The 13891-nt window shown below is 35.7% G+C and overlaps 1 protein-coding gene across 1 annotated transcript; it reads left to right on the top strand.

Moving 5' to 3' along the window:
* Positions 1–685: 685 nt before the first annotated feature.
* On the top strand, positions 686–9579 carry LOC103705070 (eukaryotic translation initiation factor 3 subunit E-like). The gene is made up of 8 exons (XM_008788667.4): positions 686–1020; positions 1129–1283; positions 1520–1747; positions 1889–2010; positions 4376–4595; positions 6679–6821; positions 8766–8903; positions 9209–9579. The coding sequence occupies exons 1-8, from the start codon at positions 813–815 to the stop codon at positions 9303–9305; spliced, it is 1311 nt and encodes a 436-aa protein (XP_008786889.2). The 5' UTR covers positions 686–812; the 3' UTR covers positions 9306–9579.
* The last annotated feature ends 4312 nt before the right edge of the window (positions 9580–13891 follow it).

The raw sequence follows: 13891 nt of genomic DNA, 5'->3' as shown, positions 1-13891 counted from the left end.
AATCCTAAAATTTGTGAGTAAATCTTAGAACTCATGAATAATTGAATAATTTTTAATTAACACATTTACAAAGAATAATTTGACAAAATTATTCTACCAAGAAAAATTGGAAATAGCTTTCAATTAAAACTCCACATATACATTTTTAAAATGCCCAACTTGGCTATTCGCAATTCTAGAAACAAAATTCTTTTATCATATGGTTGAAAGCGAGCTTGTTTAGTCAATGAACTTGAGAAAGAATGAAGCAGTCATGAAAGGCACTACAAATTGCATTTATGACAAACAAGTTTGCAAGGAGGACCTTCAAATGGTAAACAAAAAAATTAGACCAGTAACAAAATATACTATAGTGAAACCATATTTTGTATTTAAGTACTCGTATTAAAAGTAGTTGTTTGTGCTAGAGAGGTGGATCTCTTTTAGAATTGAATTTTCATTAGCTGTCAAAATATTTGCAAAAGAAAAATCATTGTTAAAAAAAAAATAATAGTGTGACTCACTAGCAATCAAAAGGCAATCTATATTTTATAATTTGGAGACTATTTTTATTTAATGCTCTCACAACTGGCGAGGTGTGCAGGAGCCGTTTTGGGCGTTTTGGGTTTGGCCCATGGCCTATTATATAGATGGTGTAACAGGCCCAAGTCTTATCCGATCCTTTTCCAGGAGCCGTTGGATCGTCCGTCCAAAAGGCTCATCTCTTTCTTCTAGTTTTCGCAGGATAACTCCGACCTCTCTTCTTCCTGCGGCGGGAACGGAGAAGCGCCCGAGAAACTCTAACCGTAAGTAACTCCGCTCGAGCTCTAGCCATGGCGAACTACGACCTCACCTCCCGGATCGCTCCTCAACTCGACCGCCACCTCGTCTTCCCCCTTCTGGAGTTCCTCCAGGAGCACCAGCTCTACGCCGAGGACGAGATCCTCAAGGCCAAGATCGAGCTCCTCAGCCAGACCAACATGATCGACTACGCCATGGACATCCACAAGACCCTCTACCACACTGAAGAGGTCCCCCAAGGTCGTACCTCCTCTCCCCTCTCCCCTTAGGGTTTTGATTTGATGGAATTCTCTCTCTCTCTCTCTCTCTTTTGGGGATATGAATTTTGTGCTGGATTGGTGTTGGCAGAGATGGTGGATAGGAGGGTCCAGGTTGTCGCGAGGTTGAAGTCTCTTGAGGAATCGGCGGCGCCGCTGATCTCTTTTCTTCAGAACGCTTCCTTGGTTCAGGAGCTGAGGCCCGATAAACAATACAACATCCAGATGCTCAATGATCGGTTTCAGGTATCCTTTTGCTTTGATTTCCTTGGGTTTTCTTCTGTTTTCATCAATTTATGAGAAAAAAATTCGATCTTTAAGCTTTCATGATGCAATCCGTTGCTAAGATTATGCAGAATTACGTTTTGTTTTAAAGATTATTAATGAGTTCAGTTGGTTTCTGAAATGGCTTGCAAATTTATTGATTAAAAGAAGAAGAGCAGAAGAAAAAATGGTAATTTTCCTATTTCGTTGTTGAACAGATTGGTGCTGATCATATAGAGGCTTTATATCAATATGCTAAGTTTCAATTTGAGTGCGGGAACTACTCTGATGCTGCTGTCTACTTGTATCAATATCGTGCTTTGTGCACTAACAGTGACAGAAGTTTGAGTGCTTTGTGGGGCAAGCTAGCGGCAGAGATTTTAATGCAGAATTGGGATATTGCACTCGAGGAACTTAATCGACTCAAGGAGATTATAGATTCCAAGGTCTTATTTTTGGCCCTTTGCTGGGTGTGCTGTGTAGTGTCTACGTGTAGTTTCTTTATGGTTTGCTTGTTTCTTTTATGCTATTTTTTTAGTGCTTTCCTACTTTCTTTAATATTATTGCTTTTTTTTTTCGTGGGGCAGAATTTTGCTTCACCTTTAAATCAACTGCAGAATAGGATATGGCTGATGCACTGGAGCCTTTTCATCTTCTTTAACCATGAAAACGGGAGAAATGGAATCATTGATCTTTTCTTCCAAGACAGGTTTGGTTCTCCAGATCAAATTTGAAGTATCAAGTATTGAACCGTTTCTTAGTCTTAATGAGTTGCAACCATTCTGCTGCGCTTACACTCATCCAAGACGGCTTAAATTTGCTTTTCGGTATCTAACGTGGTCAGCATTAATCCTTTCTGAAACATGTTCTTTAGTCAGATATTACATTTCTCTTATTTTTGCAAAACTTACCGAAAAATAAATAACATTACTGTTATAGGGTAACACTATATTACAAAGGAAGAATATTTTAGGTTTCTCTCAAATTCTGTTTGCAAAATCAGTCGTCTCTTTTGTGGATTTTCATTATTTTTATTTTTGGTAGCAAGAAAATGTTTAGAAACAAAGCTAGAAAAAGGAAGATTTACATACAAGTCACTCCAAGTTCTTGAAGAAGAGGATAACCAGAACATGGATATTCTAGAGAAGAAATAAATCAATAACATTGTGGTGGAAAATTTCTTCATGAGTCATTCTCAATGCAGGAAAACATAAAACTTGGACAATGTACATATATTTATAGTCATAAGCATCCAGATAGGCCCAATGTTTCCCTGCTGTTGTTGGAAGGCCAACAAATTTGTTCTTTTCAAACTGCTCACCATATTTCATGCAATTTAATGCTGAACACTGTCTAAACATAAGTGCAGGTAAAGGTAGAGCTCCAGATTGAGAGTCTGAAAGAAACTTTGCTAGATAGTGGTTCCAAAATTTCAACCTTCTTACACGATACCACTAAAAAGATTTATCTAACTGGCAATGTAGAAGCAAGTGACTCATCATCTCATCACCATGAGTCATGAAGAACACTTGCAGTCCAGCTCAGTTGCTTTTTTTTTTGTGTATTTTATAGATTTGCTCTGTAATTGGTCCAGCTCTAGATTGTTGTCCAATACAGGCTTGTATCCTTTATGGAACTTGAGTATTTAAACCATTCTTTTAGCAACTACTAAACTGAAACTAGAAAGTTAACGGTTTGATCCAGGAGAAATATGCGGGCCTATTTGGCCTTGTCTCCCAATATTAACATCTATACAATGTATTAAGAACTTGAATATGCAAGCTTGGATCAAATGTAGTTAAGCTCTTTAATTCCCTGTTGATGAATTTATCAAAAAGAATTTCATCATCAAGTAAACCTTCCAAAAGCATCAATAACCCTTTGCTGTTTGCTAACCAAGGCATTTCGATTAGAAGCTTTAAGAAATGGTTTAGGGAACGAAGATGTTAGAATTAATTTTTGACATGAACAAGACAGTTGAAACATTAACTGATGATCTTCATTTTTTGAAACATTTTTAAAATGTTTAGCTCCAATGTGCTATTTGTTTTACTGACATTTTTTTTTTGAAAACTTAAAAATTACTAGAGAAGTGTTTAATTCAATCAAATTTGCATCTTAACCAATAGCTTTCCATCCATAGTTTGATTTGAACTAGAATAACATGCTGTTATTTGAGCTTTGTTAGAAGCACTCATGAACTCTTTAAGGACTTATCTGCCCATCAAGTTGATGAAAATTGTCCAGTTGGCTTGTTAAATTGGTGACATTTTTCCTTAAAAATTTTTTGGGGTGCACTCCACATTTTTTAAACCAAAACTTGTTTTTGACCTCCATCAAATCCATCATGCGATGTTTGTTGCCTACTTTTGTTCTTTATTTGGTGTCTTGTTGTGGCTTTCTTCTTGTTTCTGCTGAATACCTTTTTGTTATTGTAGCTTATAACTTTAATATGGTAGGATCAGTCAATTTAACTTCAAAAGTAAACGATCTAATTGTTATCATTAGATTTGCTAGAAATTTATTTGTGTCTGTATTCTGTAATGTATCTTAGATTTTAAATAGAACAAGATAAAAGGAAAGAAAGAAAGAAAGCTGTTGGATGGCATGAAATCATGCTTGGGGATTGATAATAGGAATTATGAAATAAAAGCAGCTTGAAACCTTTCTCTCTATTTCTTGAAGTAGAGAGGAAAAATAATTGGATTCTAATTTATGCTTTTAAAACTAGCGAAAAACTGAACCTACTTCCAATTCACTATCATCCACCTCTCTTATTTGTACACACTATGAAAATAGTAAGTTGCTTTATTGTGTCATTGTGAGTAAATCAGGTCCTATTTTAGACCTCCCTTGAAACATCTTATTCATGGCCAAGAATGTCATAATCTAGGTATGCCGAGAATGTCATAATCTAGGTATCCCAAGAATGATTTGGCTTATCAACTATGACATTTATAATTATTTAGTTATGATCTTGATGACCTTAATTTGTCTGAAATAACGTTTTAGTGTATTTTGCCAAGGAAGCTATCTTTCAGACCCTTTAATTCAGTCATTATGCTTTTATGCAGGTATTTGAATGCTATTCAAACAAATGCACATCACCTCTTACGTTATGTTGCAACTGCTGTCATTATCAATAAAAGGAGAAGAAATATGCTTAAGGAGTTGATCAAAGTCATCCAGCAGGAACAGCACTGTTACAGGGATCCTATTACAGAATTTTTAGAATACTTATATGTCAATTACGATTTTGAAGGTGCACAGAAGAAGCTCACGGAGTGTGAGCAAGTAAGTTACTTGTTACTCCAATTAAGTTTGCTGATGTTCTGTATCTTTTAATTAGGAATTTCTAGTATTGTATGCTTCATTTCAACATCTTAGTTAGGAAATCAGGTTAATTCATGTTATTTAGTAAAGGTGGATAACTTGTATCGAGATTGTGGATTAGATAGCCTAGTTTGAGAATCTAACTGTTCGCTTTAACTCCGTATCACTTCTGCTTTCCCCAATCTTTTCTTTTCTTATCTATCTGGAGGTAAGCTCACTTTTAACATGTTTGAAGTTTTTTCTTTGCCTATTTGGAATCTGTAGAAATTGTTACAAAGGCACCAACATATGTTACAGACTGGGAGTATGATGTTAGGTATTTGTGCATGTCTAAGTGCCAGATCCTTTTAGTTATTAAGAAATTTCTTCTTTTGGACTTGTACCTAGTTGGCATACCCATGACCTTGTTCCCTAATTTGACATAGGTGTAATAGGTGATATGCGCCAACCACTTCTGATATGACAATGTTGCTATTTTTGTTGATATGATTTCTTGGGATCTCATTTCCTTCTAGTGCTTATATACATGCCCCCTTGCAATTCTCTCCCATATTTTCCTAATTTATGCAGCCATAGGAGGCAGCAGCCATGGTGCTGTGGAGGTTCTGTTCATTATAATCAGAGGTAGGCATCCCACAAACAAAGACTAGAGCCTACCTAATGGCCAACATAAGGACAAAGAAAATAAAAGGCTACAACATATATAAGTATTCAGCTCAGAACGTATATAATACTCATATAACAGGACTGCTATTTAGTGGGCAACAATTCTTAATATCTTGATAAATATGGTGCAAGCCATATGGATCAGTCTACTTGGGAGAATCTTTGATATAAATTTGTGCTTTCTCTTGAAGATAGCTGGGGTCCAAGCATCAATACGCATATTGAATAATGTGGAAAAAGTTGTTATAAACCATGCTGTCTATAAATATTTCCTACACGTCAAAGAAATTTCTATTTCTTGGTATTGCCTGGTTATTTTATTATGATATCACTTAGCTGATTTTGCTGATGAAGATTGAGTTTCTACTATGGCGAGAACTTTGTAAAAGAATTCATCTCAAAGCTCATTCGATTTTAGCACCAGAGTGTTAAGATATGCATTTGTTACTTTTTTTCTTTTTTTGGATAAGGAAGGGGAGATTTGCAACTCAAAAATATAATACTAGGATAATACTAGGATGCAAAAATATTAGGAAGCAACCACAGGAGATTTTTCTACGTATTTGTGTAAAAGGCACTTCTGCTTTCATACAAAGAATAATACTAAGATAAAGTATAAGATTGGAATTATTAGTTATTTCTAAAGTGATGAGCTCTAGTGAGGATCATCATGTTAGTAGGAAAATGAACAAGCACATTTTGGTATTTTAATTATCTAACAAAGTGATAGATGTCTTGAAGCTTGGCATACTTAGAGCAAAATGTCTTCATATGAATAACAGGAACAAGACAAATAATTTTTAATACATGGTCATTGCAGAGTTAGGTTATTCTTGGTATGGCAAGCATCAAAGAATAATTTCATAAATGTGCAAGAAAAACTCTGTTCTACATACAATGATGGATGAATTAGCATTGTCATGATCATCACCTGAGCCTTTCTCTGACCAATACACAGTATACTAATTTTGAAAAATGTTCCATTGAAGGATGCACAGATTATATCTGATTGTAAATCCAGTGCTAACCCTCTAGAAACAAGAGCTGAATTTCTGACTTAGGCAAATCTTAGTAGTGATATATCAGAATTATTTCTACTTCAGATTGTATTATAACACTGTATATGTACTGCTATTTTCTGGCATATGTGTATTTCTTTTGTTATGCTTGGTTTGTAGCCTTAGTTTATTGCACTAGAAAACCTGTAAATACATCACATTTTTGAATCTCCTTCCAACTTGGTTGACTTTGCATTTTCCTTTCCAGCTCTGTCATGGTGTGTGTGATTATCTTAATTGTATTTCTTTATTTTTTTGCTGCGATTTATTGTCTCCTTATTTTATGTGATGCTTACAAATATTATTTGCCTCTTGTTAAGGTAATACTGAATGATCCCTTTCTTGGAAAACATGTTGAAGATGGTAACCTTACCACTGTACATCTAAGGGATGAGTTTCTTGAAAATGCCCGTCTCTTCATTTTTGAAAGTTACTGCCGCATACATCAGTGCATTGACATCAGGTAGGCAACTTCCATTGTAAGATTATTACTAATGTATATGAAGTTTTTCAATTTATTAGATATATGGACCTCTTAGGACTCGTTTGGTTCGCGGAAAGAATTTTCTCACTGGAATATTTTTTCTGGGATGATGATTCCTAGGAATATGATGCTTGAAAAATGAATTTGGCATGTTTGGTTGATCATGAAAAAGTGGTACATTTCAGAGTAGCTTATGTTTGCTTGAGCATCTACTTTCCTAGAAAAGTTGTATGAAATACCTATTACACCCTTAATAAAGGAAAAAAACCTTACCTATGGGTTTTGATGGCTTAAGGGTAACTTTGAAAAAAAAAAGACCCTAATTTCCAACTGGTGAGAAAGTAACTTTTTCATGTCCTCCATGGGGTTTTTTCTCCATAAAACATGAGAATTTTATTCCTATGGGAATATTACTTTTTCATCTCTTTTTTTTGAAAACTCCAACCAAACAAGAGGTATTTCTTTATTTTTCTATTGACCACACTTTCTCCCTTTCTTTTCCTGCGAATCAAACGAGTTCTTAAGGTTGTCTGCACTTTATTGTGTGTATGGGTGCGTGTATATGTATATATTGGTCACAACATCACTTTTTCATGCCTTTCATGCCTTGTGTCCGTGCTGCATACACTTGTTAGCTGCCCACATGATTGCGTGAGATTTTATCCTTCACGGAAGCAAATCAAGTAGAAGAAATGCCTATTAGTCTCTCTATTTGGATAACCAGCGCATCAGTTAATCTGACAAAAATGGAAAAGTATGCATGATTATTAAATATTACAAGAGATAACTATGGGAATTATTTCTCATTTTGAAGGACACATTCGGTTAATAGGTTTTTGTCTTCCAAATTGAATGAGAAAGGAGCTGTGGTTTTGGTGGCAAGCTTTGAACAAATAGAGAAGTTCAGTATTTATGCATCACTGAAACAACAATCAGTTAGTGGTGCAGCTAGGCTTACAGTGCAGAATGGTCAAAATTCTTTGGTTTTTTTGTGGGACTTTCTTAGTCCAATCCTTAGACATCTTGGCCTTTACTCATTTTTGCTGATGGCATAACAACTTGCCTAAGATAACATGACTTTTCTAAACCACACATCTTAGAGCGGAGAACATCCAAAGTGTTGTGGATCCCCTATCAGGAGGCTGCAGACTGTATCTTGGTTGGGGAAATCACAAGGTTGTTTATCGGGAGAGGACGTCTGTCCCTACTAACTGGCCTGTAAGTTGTACTCTGGTTTGACCCATGATTATATGCAGGGCTGTGATTTCCTCGTGAAATTACATTCATCAAGATGCCCAGGCTATGTTATGTTGCTAGCTTTCAGTGCACCTCAGGTTGGTGATGTACAACCAAAGGAGAAAAACAAGTGAGGGTTTAAATTGTAGTCCCGTAGAATTTTTGCATATGATGGCCGTATTTGCTATTCAGGTTGATAAATCATTGTTTTTATGGAGTTATAATGATTAACTCGGCGCTCTACAGATAACAATTAAGAAAATATTTTTAAACTGTAATTTAGAAGATGTAAAATAATGCAGAATTGGATCTTTCATTTGTTTAATTGTACTATACTAAAGTCTATTTCTTGTGAATATACTTGCCCATCAAAAAAGGATGGATCCATTGTTCCTTAACCTTGCTGGCTGATACGATGAAACTTTTGATAGACATACAAGTGATAATTCTCCTGTTTAGAACAGGGGATTTCTGTTGTCTTCCCATTAATTAGCATTTGTTCACAATTACTTGCAGTAAATGGCTTGTAGTTTTTCTCTCTTGTATGATTGTTTTCTTGCTATATATCTCTTGTTTAGAGTACCCTCTTCTTTTCCCACATATAATGGTAATAGCTACAGTTCTTTTGTTTCAACAAGCTGATGCTTGAAATTAATTGCTGATACTCGAACCGATGTCTGGTAACAGCATGCTTGCTGAGAAGTTGAACATGAGTTATGACGAGGCAGAAATGTGGATAATGAATCTTGTTCAAAACTCAAAGCTTGAGGCGAAGATTGATTCAGCATCAGGGACTGTTATCATGCGAACCAATCATCTTAATGTGTATGTTTTTCTGCATGTCTAAGATTTCCTGGATTTTTAGTTATGTCCATGCAGAATCTTCTACATACATTGATCTCCATCTTGATCACAAATTTGATGATGAATATAAGGAGGTTATTCATCCATCTGCTAAATTACCAGAGATCTACTCGGTAGTCCTGATTAAGATTGGATGGTGGATATTGTGGTTAAATATCTGAGATTTTTGTTCCTTTATTCTATCATAATTTGCAGCAATATTTTTGTGTTTGTTCTTATGTTTATATGATTTTTCTTCTTTGGTGTTATTTTTCCCTCTTTACCAGATATGAACAGATCATTGAAAACATGAAGAACCTTAATGTGCGGACATATGTTTTGGCAAAGAACATTCTGGAACCCGCACAAGCTGCTGCTCGCTAGAAGCAAAAGAATTTTACCACATATAAGAGAAAGATTCATGCAGTTTTTAGTGTAGTATCTAGATGGGAGCATGATTTTCTCTTTTTTTTTATGATTTTGTTACAGAGCTAGAGCTTTCTATTCCTCCAGAAGATTTTTGACCTCGCTGTGGTTTTCTATATGTTGAGATTGTTTCAGTACCTTACAACCTAATGTTCTTTTGTTTGCTTTTTTTTGTCTCCTGAAATGTATGGACATCTATTTTGCTTAATTAACTGACACATGCCCTCCATCATATCTAGCCCTTCCATGATTTTGAAACCAGATGATTGAAAGAGCAGATAAAATAACAGAAGTCATCATATGACATCAAATTGATGAAAGATGGGTGCATTAAGAATTCCAGGTTTACTTAACAGGTGTTTCGGGATGTCAAGCGAACTGAGCAGCTCGAGCTCGGCATGAGAGGAGCTCAAATCATGCTCAGTTTGAAGCTAAACAACCCAAGCTTGAATCAGTAAAATAGGCATGAAACTAATGTCAAGTCAAGCCAAAAATCAACCCAGCTTGATCAGGCTTGGATATGTTGAATTGTATATATGAAATATGTATATCATGTAAGTAGGTTATTGGGTTAAAATGTTAATCGGTGACCTTTTACTCTTTGGATCAACTAAAAGTTAATTGAGGTCTGAACTAGATCTTCAACCAAGCTCGGAATCGAGATTTGAGCTTGATTCAAGATTATCAAGCTGTTCAAATATGCTTTTGTTCTGCTCCATTCAAAATTAAGATTGAATTGAGCTCAAAATGATAGTAAATAAATCAAGCATAATCTAGGGGTTCAAGTTTGAAATTAATTTTAAACCAAACTTATTACATCTGAGCTTAATCAAGCTTGGCTCTATTATGTCCCTAGGTGCAGAAGTGGAAAGGGAAAGTCTATATCATTAAGGACTCGTATGGTTCGTGGGAAGATTTTTTTCTAGGTGGAATGTTTTTTCTGAGAAGATTTAAGGAAATATGATGCCTGAAAAAATAGTTTTGGTATGTTTAATTGATCATAAAAAAATGACATATTTTAAAGTGGCATATGTTTAGTTGAGCATTTATTTTTTTGGAAAAGTTGTATGAAATATTTATTATATCCTTAATAAATGGAAAGACCTTATCCATGAATTTTGATGACTCAAGGGTATCTTTGGAGAAAAGAAATCTCAATTTTCAACTGATAGAAAAGTAGGTTTTTCACATTCCCTATGGATTTTTCTTTCTCATGAAGTAAGAAATTTTATTCCTATTGGAATGCTATTTTTTCATCTCTCCTCTTTGAAAATTCTAATTAAACAAGAGGTATTTTTTTTGTTTTTCCATTAACCACATTTTTTTCTTTTGTTTTTCTGCAAACCAAACGAGTCCTACTACTCATAATGGTTGTCTTCCAAAATGTAGGGATGTGTATGGTGTCAAAATCACCATGCAGTAGCAGGGGCCATGCTACTTTCTAGGGACATGGTTGCCTGGTTGGTTTGCCAATGTGAGCCTTGTTCTCCAACTTGGTGCAACAAACAGTGCACATCCAATACTTCACCCTGTTATCCTCTAGGCTATATGTCATTGGCAAGTGGCTTTTGCTGCAGGAGAGATCTCTCTTTCTACTTTTGATTGAGTGTTTAGGTTGTCATGAAAGCTGTCCATGCGGTGCTTTGATATTCTTCAGTATCAGCACTACAATATGATCAAAAGATATGCTGAAGAGCACAAAGGAAGCTGCAGATCTCTAAGCCAGATCAAGCACCTACTACATCATGGTGCATGTTTGGAACTATCACAAGTTTGGGCGAGACAAGATTGGTGATGCTTGATCTTTTGATAGCGATTGGGCAGGAACTGCAGCTCATTAGACAAAAATCCCAGATCAAGCACCTACCACAGTGCATGTTTGGAACTGTCACAAGTTTAGGTGAGACAGGATTGGTGATGCTTGATCTTTTGATAGCTATTGTGTAGGAACTGCAACTCATTAGACAAAACTCTGTTCTCCAAAGACCAAAGTATAGTTGTTGTTTCGCATGGCTTGCTCAGGAAGGAACAATACACAACCATGGCTGCCGGTAAATTCTCTTGGAAATTGCAGTATGGTTCAAAAGCTTCAAATCAAATCAAAGCTTCTGTTGGAAAAATCAATGTCTCTTTCCTTCGTTCTCTTTCCTCCATTCTGAGCAAGCACAAAGCTGCATGCCTTCTTAATCCAGTTAACTGACTGCACTGTATCCATATCCTACCAATAGACCGAGGTGGCATAGACCGAACTAAAATGATCTCTGCATGCGTTTATTACAGAATTCAATGAATTTTGATGGAAATATAACAGCAAACAAAATGATCTCTGCATGTGTTTGTTACAGAATTCGATGAATTTTCTTTTGAATATAACAGCTGAGGCCATGCAGATTATAGGTCATTAGGAATTGTTTGAAAGGAGAACCATTGCTGAGATGTAGAAAGCTAAGCCAAAAATACTTTAAATCCTCCAAGGTTCTAAATAGCAACTGTCACCAATTGCCCTCGTTCACCTGTCACATCAACTGCCGTTTCATTTGGAATGGTAAGAAACCAAATCCGCCCTACTCTAATTATAAGAGAGAATTATATTACAACTTTCTCGGACAGAGCCAGAGCAAACTTAATTCCAAGTGATTGCAGAAACAGTACAAACAAAATGCTCCACATCCATGATCCTACAGATCCACAAACATGAAAAATCTATTAACCATAACTACTAAACCTTGTCCCGGTTAGATGGATCGGCAAACACAAAATATCTGGCAAAAAAATTAATGTTCCATAACAATATCTGTACGGCAGACGTGCTTTCGAACATACAGTAAGACTTCATTCCAAGATAGCTAACAGATTGTAAATTCTCGAACTTATGCGGAGAAAAACTTCGACGGTCGGCAGGTTATTTGTGAGACAAGACCTCGAATCTGGCTTGTTTTTGCAGAAACTTTTATGATGCTTTATGATTAAGTCGTTCGAGCCAAAACAGGTGGTTCATGAACCATTCGACATATAAAGATGGCAAGAATTGACCTGACATGTAATCCATTCTGACCCAGACTTATTTGGGTCGAATTTGAGTCATAGATTTTTTAACTAGGGTCGGTCATGGATCAAATTTTTGAACCCGAGCCTTAAATGGATTTGATTTGTGTTAAAGCTTTGACCCAGCTTGAATAGTAGAGAGAATTGCAATTAAGTATTAAGATTCTCATCAAATTATACAAAAGAATTCTAAAACCCTGTAATCACAATTTTGTAGTACATGCAATAGTAATTTGAAATTCATGAGAGAAAAAAAGTCCTGTTCTTGTGAATTAAGTGAGACGCAAATGCACAAATGCATGCTCTAGGCACTCTCGCTAGGGAGAAGGAAAGATGACGAAATAGAAAGATAAGACTAATAACACGAATAGACATATGCAAGAATCTTTATAAAGTTTCTAGTGATTTATTTATGATGAAAAAAAATGTCGCCTAACCCAAGAGCTAGAATTTCACTGAGAATTGCTACATGTTAAACTTATCTTGCTGCAATCATCTTCTCTTGTTGTTTCTATTTGTATTTTATACATGTTGTTCTATTATACAGGATACCAGGATCTTCAATTGAAAATTGCAGTTGATGCCATTCATACTCCAAAAGAAAGGCAACTGCTACAACATCCTCTATTATTACTTAGGACCCCACTAAAGTTCTGTCCAACTAATTATAGAACTCATTAAACACCTCCTGCCACTCAATTATCACATGACTACAGACAATGACAAAATCTCATCCTTTAAATACAAAACTTAATTAATTAACACAAATTATGTCTTTCATCATCTTTAATTAGTTACAATTGATGGACTTCACTTCTATGTACATCATGCATGATCCAATCATCAAATCTTAGCAATCCATCTTCCTTATCTCAATAATTCTAAATCACTTGCAAGTGCAGACCTCCATATCTTACCATCAAAAAAGAGATGGGCAGCTAGCTGCATGATTTTTAACAGAGACATGCAACTCAATAACCATTGCCTTGATGAAGATAGCCCTTAGTTGATAACATGTCTGTTGAGAATTATATTTCAAGAGACAAGTGTTAGCATGTCAAGATAATGGCAAACCCTAAAACGACAAAGGGTGGCATCATGGTGTTTTCTTTTGAGAAAAAGAAAGGCAACACCCACTTAAATTGAGCAAGATCATAAAATATGGTGAAAGTGAGCATCAAACCTAGATCATTGATACGTGAATTTCGAGTGACATTTCCAGCTCAACCAGTTCGTGCCAGTAACATAATAATTTTACTCTTCCCTGTAAAAAAATAAATAAATTACACCACCAAGGTTAAAATTGGAATTTGCCAATAAAAAAAAAAATATGAGATAGGCCTAATCCGGTCCATGTCGGAACGGACATGATTCAAAGCAGGCCGGCAGCTTCCTGGTCGGTACGAAAACAACGAAAAAACATCAAGGGGGAGGGAGAGGAGAGGACGAAAGCAGAGTCCACGAGAAACCATGGCAAAAACGTTATAAAAAAGAAAGTC

Source organism: Phoenix dactylifera, chromosome 12, assembly GCF_009389715.1.
Source record: "Phoenix dactylifera cultivar Barhee BC4 chromosome 12, palm_55x_up_171113_PBpolish2nd_filt_p, whole genome shotgun sequence".
NCBI lineage: Eukaryota > Viridiplantae > Streptophyta > Magnoliopsida > Arecales > Arecaceae > Phoenix > Phoenix dactylifera.
The sequence above is the reverse complement of the archived record's forward strand: the minus strand, read 5'-3'. Positions and strand labels throughout refer to the sequence as shown.

Bases quoted from the DNA above. Each gene is read 5' to 3' on its own strand.
- LOC103705070 (XM_008788667.4), top strand. From the start codon at position 813: ATGGCGAACTACGACCTCACCTCCCGGATCGCTCCTCAACTCGACCGC. The intron at 2,011-4,375 runs GTTTGGTTCTCC...GCTTTTATGCAG, and splicing joins GATCTTTTCTTCCAAGACAG to GTATTTGAATGCTATTCAAA. The intron at 8,904-9,208 runs GTATGTTTTTCT...CCTCTTTACCAG, and splicing joins CGAACCAATCATCTTAATGT to ATATGAACAGATCATTGAAA.